The sequence below is a fragment of the Mauremys reevesii genome, linkage group 8 (genome assembly GCF_016161935.1).
Source record: "Mauremys reevesii isolate NIE-2019 linkage group 8, ASM1616193v1, whole genome shotgun sequence".
Classification (NCBI taxonomy): Eukaryota; Metazoa; Chordata; order Testudines; family Geoemydidae; genus Mauremys; species Mauremys reevesii.
Window position 1 is genome coordinate 93,879,803 of NC_052630.1, and position 17,634 is coordinate 93,897,436.

General features: G+C 41.9%; 1 protein-coding gene across 5 annotated transcripts in view; it reads right to left on the reverse strand.

Annotated features, from left to right (window-relative positions):
• The window catches only part of HOOK1 (hook microtubule tethering protein 1), a 75,254-nt gene that overhangs the window by 3,951 nt on the left and 53,669 nt on the right, over positions 1–17,634 (reverse strand). For all 5 annotated transcript variants that reach the window (XR_005584122.1, XM_039486500.1, XM_039486498.1 and 2 more), the window contains 13 exons: positions 16,905–17,071; positions 16,146–16,286; positions 14,492–14,693; positions 13,653–13,763; positions 13,184–13,271; positions 13,044–13,104; positions 12,476–12,616; positions 10,706–10,793; positions 7,619–7,653; positions 3,990–4,072; positions 2,623–2,723; positions 2,174–2,275; positions 1,020–1,088 (listed from right to left, as the gene is read on the reverse strand). Coding sequence is in view for 4 of the 5 variants with exons in the window: in XM_039486500.1 (XP_039342434.1) it covers positions 1,020–1,088; positions 2,174–2,275; positions 2,623–2,723; positions 3,990–4,072; positions 7,619–7,653; positions 10,706–10,793; positions 12,476–12,616; positions 13,044–13,104; positions 13,184–13,271; positions 13,653–13,763; positions 14,492–14,693; positions 16,146–16,286; positions 16,905–17,071 (1,389 nt within the window). In the remaining variant the exon portion in view is untranslated. The remainder of the gene's footprint in view (positions 1–1,019; positions 1,089–2,173; positions 2,276–2,622; positions 2,724–3,989; positions 4,073–7,618; positions 7,654–10,705; positions 10,794–12,475; positions 12,617–13,043; positions 13,105–13,183; positions 13,272–13,652; positions 13,764–14,491; positions 14,694–16,145; positions 16,287–16,904; positions 17,072–17,634) is intronic.

Genomic DNA, 17,634 nt, shown 5'->3' on the forward strand with positions numbered 1-17,634 from the left:
AGATATAGCACATCTTCTGCTTCTCCTCGCATCAACAAAGCCAGTAACCCTGCCAAACAAGAAAATTAGGTAGCTGTGGCATGATTTGTTCTTGACAAAGTCATGCTGACTATTCCTTATAATCCTATTTTCCTCTAGGTGCTTACAAACTGATTGCATAATAATTTGTTCCAAGATCTTTCCAGGAATAATTCCCTGGGTCGTCTTTGTCCCCCTTTTTAAAAACAGCTACTATGTTTGCCCTTCTCCAGTCCTCTCCAGACCTCACCTGTTCTCCATGAATTCTCAAAGAGAATTGCTAATGGTTCAGAGATTGATTCAGCTAGTTCCTTAAGTACTCTAGGATGAATTTAATCAGGTCCAGCCGACTTGAATACATCTAACTTATCTAATATTCTTTAAGCCGTTTCCCCATTTTGGCTTGCATTCCCTTTCCCCTTGTTGTTAATATTGTTTGTGTTGAGTATTTCGATACCATTAACACTTTTAGGGAAGACTGAAGCAAAATTTTTTTTGAAACTTTGTTCTTACAAATGGCTGAACTGTTTTGGCTGAAATTTTTTTCCCAAAAACAATTCAGCCTGATTCAGACACCCAGTATGCAGAATTTGAGTTAAAGTTTGGCAGATAACAAAAAAATCTTGTTAAGCAACTGAAAATACGAGTTTCTAATGGGAAGTGTCAGGCAAACTTAATACTAGGCGGTGCTAATAGCCCCATGTATCATATATATTATTGTTTTAGAAAAAGGCTATTTTAGCCTTCATCCTTGATGTCTGTGCAAAGATAACTGTAGAGAAATGGGTTTTCCTTCCATAGGTAACCAAATTCGTAACACATCTAAAAAGGTAATCCAGGTCTCAAAGTCACCTCAGGAGCATTCAGTGAAACAGACTTTAAGTATGGAACAGATCAAGATGGCAAGAAAATGATAGTTTCAAATTGTTTATAAGCTCATCCTGAGTACTTCTGATTTTTAAGTTACCATACTGACAGATAAGTGGAATGTTTCGACTCACCTTGTTATACCATGCAGATACAATTAGCTTTTCTTCATAATCACGCAACTTGGCAATCTTACATTCACTCTAGAGAGAAAGATAAACAGATTTAGAAATAGACAAGGGAATCTTAGCTACTCAAAAGTTCTGACAAGTGAAGATAATTATATATACTTTATCAGAGTCCACTCTCCTTAGAGGACTTGACTGAGATAAACAATACAGTAGTGTGATATACCAATACTGCAACTAAAACAGCGTAAACAATTATATGGATTTTCAAAAGTGGCTATCAAAGTGATGAAATTGTTTATTATTATAATAGACTATTGCAAGAAAAGGAACCACCCCTTACCACGACAGATGGATAAAATTTTTAAATAACGCATCACTGTAAACAGGAAACCTTTTTGTGGATATATAATCAAGAGTATGTTCAGTGCAAATATTTCAGAAAGTCATAATTCCATTGCATTAGCAGCCATAAATGAGCAATTATCCCCACTGATTTAATAATCTAGGGTCCTAGTCTACTGTCAGTACACAGAAAAGTCAATGGGAATTTTGACTGCAGAACAAATGCAGGATCAGGCCCTTAAAGATTTAAAAACTGTGTTTAGAAATTTTATATTTACCCAAGTAGCTGTCACTAGGAACAGCATTTTTAGTATAACCTGTGTAATATTTTAGTGTCTCTAATATTATTTTAATAACTCTGTTACATGTAATGACTTACGTATTTTGATATAGACTAAATTATACTTACACTTTCCATTCAACAATGCATGGTATTATACAGATTTCCAATTACCATAGTGCACTGGTGGCACTATAGTTAAACTACAGTTTACTTTAATTCACTCTGAGAAGTTTTAAATTCATACACATTACTTTTCATAAGCAATAAAACACTTAACCTTAAAAATAAACACCTTATCTATACATACATACACACACACACGCGCGCGAACAGTCTTGACAGATTCACCTCAGGATAGAATGTCAGCAAATCAAGGTCAAATCTCTGTGCTTGATAGGTTGAACAGTTCGAGTAATAGAAAGGCAACTGAATCAAAGAGACTCTTTGCAGTCTCTCACACACAAGTGAGATTTCCACTTAGGACATACAATTGGATTTTAAAAAGAAAAACAAGAAGAGATACAAGTTTTACCTCCAGGGCTTCAATTTTTTTGTCTCTCTCTAGTAGCTGCTTTCTCAGCAACATAATTTCTGCTGATGCTGGATTTAGTTTGGGGTCTAAGGTTTTTATCACCTGTATAAAGAAAATGAATATGTTTGATGTTTCATCTTCAGCAACCTCACATCTCAGCTGGAAATAAAACATGCAACAGTGAAATTCAAATGAAGGACATAAGTATGACAGAAGATGCCAATTAATAAGGAAGTGTTAATAACAGATTTTCATATTTGGGGTTATATTCTACACTATGCTGCATGCAAATTACAATAACCAAGCAATCTGGCCTAAAAATGTAAGATAAAACCACTTTTAATACAGGATATTTGAGAAGCCTGTCAGCATCACTGATTCATATAGAGGTGGGGTGATGGGGAGGGGAGAGAAGAGAGACTTTATTTGTATTGAAATATACCACTCACATTTCTTGCTTTCTCCAGGTACATTTTATATCTTTCTTCCATTGCTTTCATGTCTTCATCTTTTTTACGCAAAGCTGCCTCCAGCTCATCAATCTTTTGAGCTATTTAGAAAAAAAAATTAAAAAACACCAAAATGAGAGGGACTAGGTATTTCTAAAGCTTCATCAATATTCTGCTTGTATTACTCCTGGGGGAATTCTGCACCACTGTGCAATGCAGAATTTTGTGGAAATTAATGCTTTTTGCGCAGAATTTTTCTTTCTCCCACAAAAATGGGCTGTAGTGCTGCTGGCTGCCACTAGAAGCTGCTGGACCCAGCAGAGCCCAGCTCACATATTGAAGACACTGCTGGAGGGAGGGGGAGAGAGAGAGCTAGAGAGTTCCCCACAGCGGCAGTTCCCCACACGCCCTGAGGGAAGGAGAGGGCAACACGCAGGAAAATCTGTGCAAGCCCGGGATAGAGCATCAGGCTGTTTCTCCTTCTGGATCCCGGGGCTTTATGGGGTAGGGGGATTGGTGTCTGGGCTGGTGGGATCCCCCGCAGCTGGGCTCTGGGGGGGAGGTGGTGCGGGTATCTGGGCCGGGTGGGGGCCCGCAACTGGGCTCTGAGAGGGGAAGAGTGTATGGATATTTGGGCTCAGGGGTGGGGGGCATGGCTGGGCTCTGTGAATTAGGGGGTTTGGGTGTATTGGCTGGGGTCGGTGCCCAGCTCAGCTCTGGGGGGGAAGGGTATGTGAGTGTCTGCCCCCCCCCCCAGTTGGGCTCTGGGGGAGATGGGGGCAGAAAAGCAGGAACTGTGTTGTCGTAGGGGGTTCTTTAACTCTTCACTCCTTGGGGAAACTTTATGTGTGTCTGTATTGTTACAGACATACTTGCTGACAGGTACTTTGAAATAAATTACCAAAATAATTGAAACTGGCGTGATTATGTAGTGTTATTTTAACAAATACAATTTGCAGAATTTTAAAATAGTCTGCACAGATTTTTTATTTTTTTGGCGCAGAATTCCCCCAGGAGCATTGTATTTAGGATGTAATGCATTAGGCTCCTGAAGAGTTCTAGGTCATATCAATATTTCAGAATAATTTAGAGAGAGATAAATGATAGAGCAGGTGAGAAGTTATTTCCAAGAAATTATTTATATTTCATTAGCACTAAAGATCCCAAGACTGAAGTCCCATTGTAATGGACAAATATGCACACACGTGCACATGCACACAAGCACACACACTTATTTTTCTGTTTCAAGTTTACCTTAATTTTCCAAATTAAACTGGTATGAAAATGGTATCTCGTGCAGGGAGGCAATTATGACTAGAGGGGTATTTTCAGGAACAAATATTATGTAACCTCATGCAGATACTTACAGTTCTGATTTGCATCTGGCTGGAACTCTGCAAAAAGCGCCTCTTTTTTCTGTAACTCATCATGGACTTCATTCAGTTTTTCCCTATGGATTCAGAGATTTGATCCAGAGGTTAGGTTAATGCAGGGGTGGGTAAACTTTTTGGCCTGAGGGCCACATTGGGGTTCTGAAACTGCATGGAGGGCCAGGTAGGGAAGGCTGTGCCTCCCCAAACAGCCTGGCCCTGCCCCCTCCCACTTCCTGACCCCCCCAGAACCGCCGACCCATCCAACCCCTTCCCCTCCCGCTCCTTGTCCCCTGACCACTCCCTCCCAGAACCCCCTGCCCCTAACCACCCTTCCCAGAACCCCACCCCCTATCCAACCCACCCTGCTCCCTGTCCCCTGACTGCCCCAATCCCATCCACATCCCCACCCCCTGACAGGCTCCACGGGACTCCCACGCCTATCCAACCACCCCTTGCTCACTACCCTGACTGTCCCCTGAGACCCCCTGCCCCTTATCCAACCCCCCACTCCCCACCCCCTTACCATGCCGCTCAGAGCAGCAGGACTGGCAGCCACGCCATCCAACTGGAGCCAGACATGCAGCCGCGCTGCCTGGCAGGAGCTTGCAGCCCCGCCACCCAGAGCGCTGGCGGCATGGTGAGCTGAGGTTGTGGGGAAAGGGGGACAGCAGGGGAGGGGCTGGGGGCTAGCGTCCCCGGCTGGGAGCTCAAGGGCCGGGCAGGATGGTCCTGCAGACCGGATGTGGCCCGCGGGCCGTAGTTTGCCCACCTCTGGGTCAATGCTAGCATTTCACACTCTAGTAACTGAAAACTGTGTGACAATTCTTCAGTGTGATGATAAATATATTGAAAAATGATACAGGTAAAAAGGTTTGTTGTTGCTGAAATATCAAACTATTCTCTCAACTGAAAATAAAAAAAAAAAAAGTCACCACCCCAGAGCTGAGAGACTTGGAAAAAGGTATATTTAACTCCAAACTTAAACAAGAACACACTATCCTCCTCTGGAAAAGGACTGCAGAGGTTGAAAGGAGGTCTTTCAGGACGCTGAGGGGGCTGTGGCAGTGACCAAAAAAATCATGGTTATAAAAGAAAAACTGTCCTAGAAAAAAGGACAATTACTTACCTGTACAGCACCTGTTATACTTTGAAATGCATTGTGCACATATACATTCCACTGTAGGCGCTTGTGCACCCAATGCACTCAAGTTAGAGACTTTTTGCTAGCAGTAACAGCAGGCAGTGCATGCAACCCTGCCATCCTCATGCCCGAAGCAGAGACTATAAAGGGGCACTGTAGTGATTACCCGCTCCTGCCCTTCGGGGCTTAAAAAGCCCAGGAGAGGGTTGTGGCTGGGGCAAGAAGCCTGGGCTGATTGGGGAAAGTAGGCTCAGCTGTGGCCAGGTCCCAATCAGGCCCAGCTGGCCCCTATAAGAGGCTGTGAGCCAGAAGCCCAGTCAGTCTCCTTCTGCCTGTAGAGGGAGAAGAACCTGGCTGCAGGGAGCTAGAGACAAAGTACCTGAGTGGAGCAGGGCTAGGGACAGGCTGAGGAGCTGGGGTGCTCCAGCCTGGAAAGCCCCAGGCTGCAGCCTAGCATTGGGTTAAAAGGTACTGGGAGGTTGCAGAGGGCAGCCCAGGGGTAGGCCAAGGCAGCAGATCCAAACCCTCCTTGCCAGTGATGAGTAGGCTGATACTGCAGTCTGCCCCAGGGCATGGGGCTAGACAATGACTGGCAGTAGCCATATACTGAGGTGAGGTGGGAATAGTGGGTGGGGGTTCCCCAGGGAGGGGAGACCCTAAGACTGAGGGGGTTACTGCCAGGGGGCAGGTGGATCACCAGCCTGCAGAGGGTGCTCCAGAGCTGGAACGGGCTAATTCCCAGAAGTCACCAGCAGGAGGCGCCGCGGGGGTGAGTCTGCACCTCTACAGGCGCACTGTGATGTGGTGTGACCAGGGGCGGCTCTAGACACCAGCGCGCCAAGCAGGCGCGTGGGGCGGCCGTTTCCCGGGGGGGCGGCATTTGGCTCCGGCGGACCTTCCGCAGTCATGCCTGCGGGAGGTCCACCGGAGCCCCGGGACGAGCGGACCTGCCGCAGGCATGACTGCGGCGGGTCCCGTCGTCCCGCGGCCCCGGTTGAGCTCCCGGCAGGTCCGCTCGTCCCGGGCTCGGTGGACCTGCCGCAGGCATGCCGGCAGGAACTCAACCGAGCCGCGGAAGAGGCGGCGCAGCGCTCCGCGCTGCTTGGGGCAGCCTACTTTCTAGAGCCGCCCCTGGGTGTGACAAGCCCAGCAAGAGCTGAAGTAGGCTAGGTGGGCCCAGTAGGTAATTGGTCTGTAAGCAGGGGAGCTTTAGGCGGGAGGCAGTTATTAAGGACAGGCTCGCAGGTGCAGGAATGGGGAAGAGGCTGTAGACAGTTTTTTCAGTAAAGTTAGTTAAACTGAAGCTCAAGAGCAATGGGGAACTCCAACTCTTGCCGTGAGTGGTAAGAAGGAACTGAGGCAGAGGTGGTGGCCATACCCCTTTTTCCCTCAGCTCTGTGTGCAAAGATGGCAGGGGTGCATGCACTGCTGGCAAGAGTCTCCGACTCGAATGCATTGGGCACAAATGGACCCACAGTGGGCTGTAGACATGCACAATCACTCAAAGGACAACCATCACAATAGTTAAAGAGCCTGTGGTGCTGGGAAGGCAGGGCAGTTCGGTGAAAGCTTAAACGAAGGGGTAGAGCTGTTAGAGAGGATGTGTCCAGCCCCAGACGCTGCTTTTCAGAAAGTTGAAACTTACATATGCATGTTACAAAAGTGGGGGATCAATGTGGACAACACTTGAAGGAGGAGAATATGTATATTCACCCTGTTTGCCTAATACACTGTTTTCAAGGGATCTCAGAACAGTGACTGGCAAGAAAACAAGGCTCATATCACTATGAAGCATAACTGCCAAGTTTTGTGCAGATACTGTTTGCAAGTTTAGTGAGCTAATTTGCATAGAATCATAAACTTGAGCTTGCGGTCAGACACACACTGCTCTAAGCAATGGTAGAGGTAGGACATGGAGCTATGGAAAACCTAGCAGCTTTGGCTGGCATAGGTGAGTGCTGGGGTTTCTAAGGAGTAGGGGGCTTGCAGGGTATTGGGTCACAGGGGCCTAGATGCAGTTGGCTGCAGGAAAACAGGAGGGAGAGGGAAGTTAGAGGGAGCCTTGTGGCCTCTCTTTGCGGGGCTGAGAACCACTGCCCATCCTGGGAATTCCTTCCTGACTGAAATCCAGCGAGGTGAGGAAGGAGAGAAAAGATGCCTGCCTGGCTGACTACTCGACATTGCAGCAATGGCCCTGGGGACCAAAAGGCAGAGTTTCTGCAGCTCAGCCAGAAGTGTGAAATTCGGACTGAGCCACAGGCAGGTGTCTCAGAGCTGTCAAATGAGTGACTATCATGTGATACCTGGGAGCCCAGATGAGGTGACTGAAGGATAGAGTGGCAGTTTTAACTGGATTTCCCATCTTTGGAAATAAGGCTGACCTTTAACAGTGCTTATATGTATTTACTGCTTATATCAAAAACTTAAATTAGAGGTCCGTTTCTCTTTTGGCTGTATATAAATATCGGTTAGCTTTACTTACATCTGTGCTTCTAACGTCTGCTTCAGCTTGCTGGACTACAAAGGTAAGAGAAGTAAAAATGAATTTAGATACATAATCGAGAAAATTAAAAATATAATTCTAGGTGCATATACAAATGGGAGCTCCAACTTTTACAAATAGTTTTCTTCAAAAGTTTCACTTTTTGGATACTTTTACCATGCGTATTTTACTGCACAATTCAGAAGTGTAAATAGTCTCTATGCATTTAGATACTTTTATTCATATTCTTTGCGTCACTCTGACATTCTGGATTTTATAGTATACTTCTTGCTATAGAATCATTTGGCAGCAAAAGTGGAAAGGCTGAGACAGTTCAAAGGAGGAGGCAGAAAGAAGAAAACAAAGAAGACATGATTACAAAAGCAGACACCAAATATTTTTCATTCATTAACTTTACAACTCAATTTAGACTATTAGAACATTTAGAAATTTAAAATGAGTTTATTTTAAAATGCATAGTACATATTGTAATATTTTCCTATGTTTGAAATAATTCACTCTGAAACTGTTAGAACAAAAAACTAACCTGCTCCCCCTACCAAAAAAATAGTGCAAATGAAGCCAATTCATAGGATTTCCATCTGAATTTTGAGTGCCCCATAGTTTATGAAAACAGTAGTAGTAACTTTGGCCTTCACTGTTTACTAGGAAGAACTGTAGCCTCAACTGGCAGGACTTTCAGCTTCAAAAGGCTAATGTAAAGATTAACTTTAAAAAAACCACAGTAGTCAATTATATAATTTGCCAGGGTGATTTATAGGCAGTATTGGTCTTCCCAGATTCTGCAACTAGTAGGATTTGGAGACAGAACAACTTGCCACTTCCACAAGAAGAAAATCTCCCCAATCCCAAAGGGAATAAAAATCCAGAGGCAATTCTGTGAGTATAATTCAGAATCTGAATCACTCTGTTAGGCTTATTCTGGTATAGGGAATTTCTTAGAATGATTAAAGTCTGTCACTCAAACACAAAATAAAAAATGTAAAAACCACACATCCACAATTGCTGTGCTTTGTGTCATAATTTTCACTAGTTTTTCAAGACCTATCAATCATAACCTGAATTTACTACTCCTGAAAGCAAGGATGCAAGTAAATAAAACACACATAAACTGTTAATTTTAATTAAAAGTTTAAAAAACTATAATTGTAATTATTTAAGATTACATCACACAAACATATTTTTGAAGCGGATTGGTAGACAGAAGACATTATAAAACATGTCTTACAGTGAAGGACTCTGAGGAGGTCAATCTGCTTTGTGATCAAGTCTTCCCGCAACCTTCTCTTTGTTAAGACCATCTACCAATACCAACATGGCAAACAGAAGTTTTATAATAAAAAGCTCTTCAGCCCAGCAGACAAAAGGTATAACAAGATCCAATAGCTTGAAGCTGATGCTAGACCAACTCAGACTAGAAATAAGGCACAAATTTTAACTGTGAGGGTAATTAACCATTGGAACAATTTACCGAGAGTCCTGGTTAAGGCTATGAGTCTGTCACAGAAGTCACAGATTCTGGCTTGGGCAGCCCCTGGGCCAGTAGCACCAGTCTGGGTGTGTGGGAGGGGGCTCAGGCTAGAGGCCCGGGGGCTAGGAGGTGCGGGGGGCACTTACCTTGGGGTGTGGAATTCCCACTGCCATGGCCCTGCAGCTCCTAAGTGGCCGAGGGGCTGGGGGGGCCCCCGTCCCTGCAGCTCCCATTGGCTGCCGTTCCCAGCCAATGGGAGCTGCAGCAGCTGACATGCTTGTGCCCCTCCACTGCCTAGGAGCTGCAGAGACACTGAGCCAGGTAGGGAGCCACTATCAGCCCCACCAATGCCCCCCCACCAGCACTAGCAAGGGTCTCCATCCCCCAGCACCAGCGGGGATTCCAGGCCGCCTGCCCCAGCACCTGTGGTGCCCCTGGACCACTCCCACCCCCAGAGTACCCGTGGTCCCCGCCCAAGTTTAAGTCACAGGTATTTTTAGTAAAAGTCATGGACCCCAGGTCACAGGCCGTGAATTTTTGTTTACTGCCCGTGATCAGTCCATGACTTTTACTAAAAATATCCGTGACTAAAACGTAGCCTTAATCATAGTGGATTTTCCATCACTGGAAATTTTGAAATCAAGATATGTTTTTCTAAAAGACATGCTCTATTTCAAGCAGGGATTAATTCATACGAAGTTCTATGGCCTGTGTTAAACAGGAAGACAGACTACAATGGTCCTTTCTTGCCTTATCTATGAGCCCTCAGGGCCCATCCCTCTTATGAGAGGAAGCCTCCTAAGGATCCATCATGGCAGGAGCAGAATGGCAGGCAGGGCAGCTACTATCCCTGTGGGCACACTATGAGAGTTAACTTGCAACACTTTGCCATGTAAATTTAAGTGAGGAAAAGTTATTCAGAAGAGTAAGATTGGCTCCCACAGCTCTGCTGCTTTTCCACCTATGGAGCAAGAACTCCAAAGAAGGGTGTTCAGCAGAGTTGGGGAAATGTAGGGGGCATGCTACAGACAACCCTTCCTTCTTCTGCATCCTGATCCTCGGATTCTGGCTCTATTCTCTTCTCACAGAGTGTAGGGAAGCGTTTAAATTTTATGGTTTGAAAAGTTGCATTTCATTTTTAAGTTGCTTAAAACAGAAGTTTTTGAGCTGGGACTTCGCTGCTCTGAGGGGATTCCAGTTTAGAGAGACTGAATTTCTCTGTGTCTGGATGCTGTGGACCCATTCCTGTAAAGTTTGGCTTGCTCTAGACCGTCGACAGACTTATCAGGCAAGAGAGTTTTATTTTATTTTGTCTATTAAAAAAAAAAAATCACAAGGAAGATGGACCCAAACCCTGAACAAAGGATTTATTCTCCCTGCTGCAAATTACCATCTCTTAAGCTAATAAAAACCCCACCATGCCACAGCCTTGTTGTTGTTACAATAATTATCAGCACCAGCAAGACTGAAAGGGAGAAGGGGCGCCATTCTTATTACATTTAAAGAAAGTCTGACACTAACACACAAGAATTTTGAGAAAACTGGTCAGAGGTCTCCACCTTCAAGAAGTCTGAGAACCACTAGCTTTCACTTACTCCTTCTGTCTTGGATCCTTGCTCCTGCAAAGTCTTTTGGAGATCCTCAATCTGTTGTTGCAGCTCTCCAATATGCTCATTGCTTAGCCTGTTAGAAGGTAAAAGAACTCGGTCACTCATCCATCTTCTAATAATCAGGATATGTAGAGTGAAGTTATTCCCCTACACATCTGGGTTATAATTCTTCAGTAGGGTTACACAAAATGGAAGTGTCTGAAGTCAATATATATTTTGTTTGTGTATCAGACCTAATTGTAGTTGCTGCAGGCAGGTGCTTGGAACATTTACTGGACACTTAGTAGCCAGTGGGCTAAAACTTACTTTTTTGGAGGGGGTGGAAGGGCTGTGTAGGTGTGGTGGACAGAGCCTACCTGGAGAGAAGGGAAGTGTCTGTGGTACCTGAGAAAGTGCTGGGATTCCTGCCCCAGTGCTGCCCCTAGACTCTATTTCAGGGCTTCATCTTCAGTATCAGCTTTTGGAGTCTGATAAATTTGAAGTCCCTCCTCCCCACCCTAACCCCTTCTGGCTCTAGGACAAGGGATGTTACTTGCTATTACCTTGAGCACCCTGCCCCATACCATAAAGCCTCCTGGCTTCTAACAATGGGGAGCATCTCTACTACTCTCTCTCATCTGCTTCTGGCTGTTACATAGGGTGTCTACTAATCTAGCCCCTCACAGCCTCTACTGCCTCCAATGCTGGTCTGTATTTGGAGCTTCCCAAAGCAGCAGCAGTGAAATGGACATGCTTCTTGTCCATATAATTGGTGCCTACAGTGTTCTAAACAACAAGCATGAAAACTAATGAGACTGATGATCTTTAAAAACATAAGGGCTAGTGTTTTTTTTAAATGAAGACTTAGACTTCAGATGCTGATGCCACTGGTCTCCCAACTGAGCAGGGAAAACTTCCTTCTTGGAAGTGGTGAGTAGAAGATTGCATTTTTCCCTTCCTGCTGCAGATGATTTATCTGATACTAAAATATTAAGTATTTGGATACTTTATTGGGCAATCTGGTAAGATTGTATGAGCTGATGTATTTTGTTTTGAAGAAACCTTAGCTTTTGGGCTGAGACAATGCAAAGTTTCAATCCCATTAAAAAAAACCCTTGCAAACGTAAGGGAATGAAGAGGGGATAAGACTGGAACATTTTAAAGTGGCCTACATATAGTCTCCTGTTTGTGGATCTCACAAGCATATTCATAGGTTTTCAGCAAAAGTGTTTGCAGTACTCTTTAGCATCTTAAACTACTCCTAAATTGTTATAGCCTAAGATAAACTTCATTCACCATTAACCAGTGGAGAAATTCACTCAGTACCACAACTCTGGCTCCCCAGCCCAAAGGTCTACAGTTTGAGCAATGTAAAACTACAGTGACCGATTTTCTTCACCCACTCTAGGACTACCAAAGATGAGTCCTAAAGAATATCCTCTTCAAAGAATACCAAAGCATGGAGCAGCCATATTTGGCCTGCTGACATCTTTTTTTGCAGGTTTACACTTTCTATGTTCTTTGTAGTTTCTGTACCCCTTCCTCTTTGTAATGACTGCATCAATGCTTCCATTAGCCAAAGGACAGGACAAGTGGTTACCTTCAACTAGTGTTGGATCAGCAAGGCAAGTCACACTGCCTCCCTTCTAAGGTTTCAGTCCTGAGATTATTCTCTGTAGTGCGATTAGCTGCTGTTTTGTCTAACTGGTGCCTACTCCAAACTGCTCTCAGGTTTATAAAAGAAGATAAAAAAAAACCAACAGGAAAACAAATCACCTTTTTTCTGTTTCCAGTTCATTCAGCATCCGATGCTTTTGCTCTAGCTGTTCCTGGAGTTCTACAATACGTTCATTTTCTGAACCTTCTTGTTGCAAGAGAAGCATCTTGTTTTCATGCTGCAGTCGAATAAACATTTCTCTATGGGTCAAAAACAAAAAGTCTCCATTCTGTGAAGAGTTTATATAAATAGTTCTTGACTAACTAAAAAGAAAGTAATTTTGCAGAAGAGATGGCATTCCAGTTCACTAAGATGCCAGTGTACTGAATGTTCTTCAATAAACACAAGTGTCATAGTACAGTGTTAGCAAAAACAACCTGCAACAACCTCTCACCCTGAAAAAAAAGAAAGAAATTTCATCAGGTGGTGTCATACTGACACCTTCAAAGATCATCAGTAAAGTTGGAACCTCTAGAAGTTTAATGAGAAGCCCAGGTGGACACTGGGATGGGGTAATCTAGATTTGAAGTTTAATTTAATGTCTGTAAAGCATTTTACTAGTACCTTCCCTATAAGAACATCAAAATGCTAGTTTTTTACTTGAGAACAAAAAAAACCCAAACAAACCTGTATTCCACTGGTAGAATTTCAGCAGCAAGATTCTCATGACTTTTTACAGCAGATGCATCTGGAAAGACATGACAAATTGACACATTCACTTCCAGATAACATACCAATCTATTTTAAAAAAAACATCAAGGAAGTACCTGCTTGAGTCAGGTGATCCTGTTGCATCTGAGAACACCGGAGCTCTTCATTCGTTTCTTTCAGAGCATCACGTTGTACTATAAGTCTCTAAGAAAAGGTCAAAGCATATTTAAAGGTAGAAATAAGACAAAATTGTTTCATGTTGGCACATTCCATCAGGAATGAAAGATCTATAATTTATAACACTATTTTCAGGACATGAGTTAAATGTTGAAGGCTTTTGATAATGTTTATACCAAATGCTGACCTATCAATTTCCAAATTACAAAGACCAGTATATTAAAGCAACTATATATAATTTCTAGTGCTGAGTCTCATCCCTATGGTAGCACTACTGATGCCTAAGAGCATCTGAGAAATTATTCTCAAGATGACCACAGTGAAAAATTCTGGCCAGGCCAGCGCACAAAATAAAAAATCTGAGAGACTTTCTATTGAGTTTGAGTAACACTCATGCATAAGACTTACCTCTTTTTCTTTGAATAAAGCTTCATTCTTTTCTTCCAGTCGCTTCAATTCAAATGCTAACGTATCAGCTCTTTTGGACTCTTCTGAAAGTCTGTTATGAAGCTCCTGGACCTTGAATGATAATGACATAGAACATACACTAAATATAACGCCTAAGATTTTATTAATATAATTTTTTTAAACTCTGGCACTCTTATGGGTGGGGAAAAAGAGGGCTGGATTAAGAAGAGGAAGGAGATTATGTTCAAGTAGTTCGTTATTCACATGGTCTCAGAAGCCTAATAAAGTAGGTTTCTATGGTTGTTGTAATTTAATCAGAAATAAAAATGTATGTGTCTCTTTGCTGAATGCAAACCAACACACATGGTTCATCTTGGCCAGCAGCCTTTTTTCCCTTAAATAAAAGACATAGGAATTCTGATGACTAGTTTGGAACTTTCAGAAGCAAATTGTTGTGCACTTCCAAAAATGAAAACAAGATATTTTAAAAAAGGATTTTTTTAAATCAGTAAGACAGTATATCATACCTAGAAGATGTCAGCTACGTATTAAACAAAACAAGACACCTAATCACTACTTCACTCAGTGAACTGATGGGTTGCACACTGTGCCGTGAACTGCAGGTCAATAAATGACCTCAGTTAAGCCAGTTGGTGAGAGTTTGGAAGGGAAAAGGGGAGACAGAGTATATTGCAGAGCTGGAAGTTTCCTTATAGTCTTGACACCAGCCTCAACAACTGTTAGATCAAGCAGTCCAATTTTTTTCAGTCAACTGTAATTATATTTAATAAAAATACACCTGAGAATAGTTAAGATGTTGAGTACAGTTGTTGCCTTACCTGCCTTTTGTATGTTTCCAGCTGAGCACGTGCTGCATTTGCCTTCTTTAGCTCTTCCTCTAGGCTGACTGTATTATGCATATACATCATGTTGGTGTCTTGCAGAGACTTCACCTGTCGGCGGAAGTCATTCAAGTCCTCCAGTTTTTTACGATACACTTCAACTGTTGACTCCAGTTTACTTGCCTTATCTGCAAAAGTTCTACAAGAATAAAAACAAATTATGGAAACAGTAAGATGTATTTTTCACACAAACAAACTACAATCAAGCAAATCTGTAAGTTCTGCCCCCATCTGCAAGCATGGCTCTAATTAGCTTAGACAGGGAGATACATGCATATATCCAAGGCTAGAGTTACGTCCTCTGTGTAAAACTAATGCGCTATTTTAATTCTTAGCTGTAGGGTTGATATGGACTCATAAATGCAAAAGTTTAGTTTTAAAAGTAGTCATTGTGGAGGTGCAAGCCCACAAAACTGTGTGTTGACATATGCCTTGTAGACAGAGACAGTATATTAAATGGCCCCACAAATTCATGACGGTGTTGGAGTTAATACAAGTGAACTATGCCCTAGGCTACAGATTGATCCTGCAGCTGTGTAAGCCTGCAAAATACCAGTGCCTCTATCTTGCAGGAATAGGTACAAAGCTACAGTATATTACTATACAGATAGGTTTTGGAGATCATTATCCTATGGGTATTTTTGCCAGGAGGCATGACCAAGGAAGACAAATTGATCAGTTCCTTTTAAAAGGTATACAAGACAGAAAGTGTTCTGTCCAAATAATATCAAGGTATTTTGATACAGAAATGGATCTTCATTTTACTGGCACAAAAGAATTAACAAACCTTTAAACTAAATATTGAGTCACTTTATTGTCTGGCATCTTACAAAATTAAAAATTAGCATAGGAATAATTACAAAACCCAGTCTCTTATACTTAACCTGATGCTCTTCTATGAACCTTGATACAGTGTAAGATTGGAATATATTTTATTCTATATTGAATTATCTGTTAGAACAATAAAAGAGTGACTTTACATTATTATATTTCTAGAAATATGATAGCACCATATTTACTTTCTGTACTTTTTAGTAACCAGTTTAGTTTACATATGTTGAACTGCACTCAACATGATGAGTTCTCATCATGCTTGTTGTGTTTTGCCCCTACTCAGTCTTGTAATCCTGAACATACAATCTAACTAAAATACTGATGCAATAGTTAAGTTTCATTTTCACTTGGTTTGAGACTTCTATTTGGGCAATGACCCTTTTTCTGTATCAATAATTTTGCCAATAAAACCATCCTGTTGGTAATAAAATCCATTATGATTACAACATTCTCATTTCCTAGGGTATTTTGCGTTTTCTACCTCAGGAGGAGAAAGGTTGTATCTTTTAGTCCTGCTTCATGTGGGAGTCTTTTGCGGAATAATGTTGATATGCAGAGTACTTATTGTGGTCATAAATTTACATTTCACCTTCCAGTTTTATTTTTCACTCTGGTCCTTTTTTCCATTTAGTTTTAAGTTTGCTTGTGGTAAGACAAACTGTGTAATTTTATACAGAAATGTCTATCTTTAAATATGGAGCCTTGGCATTATCAAACAGAACCTTCAGTCTGAATGGTAGCTTTGTTCACTACATACCTAAGAACGTCAATTTCATCTTTTAGGGCCCTAGATTCTTCTGCCAAACAGGTCAACTCATCATTTCTATGTTGCAGCTCAATCAGTTGTTTCTCCAGATCTTCACAGTGAACACGATAATCATCCTTTGCAGCTTCAAGCCTTTTGTAAACAAGAAGATGTTACGAAAATATAGTTTCCTATCTTTTGTTCACGTAACTAATATGATCCACTTTTTGAAACAGTAAAAAATATTCAAAGTACATAAACGTAGCAGACACAGAATAAAAAAGGTAGTTAAAGCCTGGAAAAAACAACTAACAAAAGTATTGTCCCGGGGCTATTTACTACACACACACTATCATATGAACAGATCTGTTAGTTTACTGTGTTAATATTTTACTCAAAGGAGTTTCTGGTTAATTTATAACTGCCGTAAAAGAACATGTGAATCACTTAGACCCAGACAATGTTGGATTTTTATTAGTACAAATCACCACATGAAACATGTACTTCGGTTCTTATCCTTGGTCCTGCCTTTCTCCCTCCCATTAGAGCCCACAATATTTTAGAAAATGGTAGAAAGAAAAGGGGAAGCACTAAACTATACCTTTACAAATATAGTTTATATTAATTCAATGACAGAGAGAAGCTTTCAGAACAGTGAATAGAAAAGTGAACTGAGAAGGAAAATCCTGCATATTTAGAAGAAACTACCATCACATATGACACAACAACATTTTGAGAGAGGATTAAATAAAGCTGCAAGTTATATCCTACCTGAAGTTTTCTTCCTGCAGTTGTTCTAGCTGCAGCTGTGCATGGAAATACTTTTTTGCAACAACAGTATTTGGATCATCAAGAGAGCCATCTAACTGGTCTAATCTGTCATTCATGACCTCATTTTCAGACATCAAGCTGTTTTTTTCATCTTGAAGGGCAGCCACCTAGTGTACATAACACAACATCAAGTTTGTAGGTCCGATCCAATTGCCAAGAAGAACCCAAAATAATATATTATAAGATGCCACCAAATAATTTGTTTGTTACATAGAAGTTGAGCATTTGAAAAATTTAGAAAGTGATTTATAAATACCCTTAAGCACCTAGCTGCTTTAGAGTATGAAAGTTGTCAACCAAGGAAGTGTGCCTTTTTTTTGGTTTTGTTTTATAAATGAAAACTATCTTCTGGGGCATGCAGCATTGTAATAAATACGAGGGGCAACTGATATTTCCAGATTTTATGAAAACAAAAAGGAAACAAATATGTTATGATTAGTCCAATAAAACTATGCCCACAGAAACTGAACAGAAACAATAACAGTAGGATGAAGAGTATTTCCCATTTGGCTTGTGTACTAACAATAAAAAGCAGAATGGCACTGGCTAGCACACTAACATGGCACTGCCGTGCATTCAGCCATGGATGGTTGTGCAAAAAGCAGGTCCAAGAGCCATAAGCTAATAAGCAGACACACAAAAAATCCTAGACAGCATCATATAGGGCATG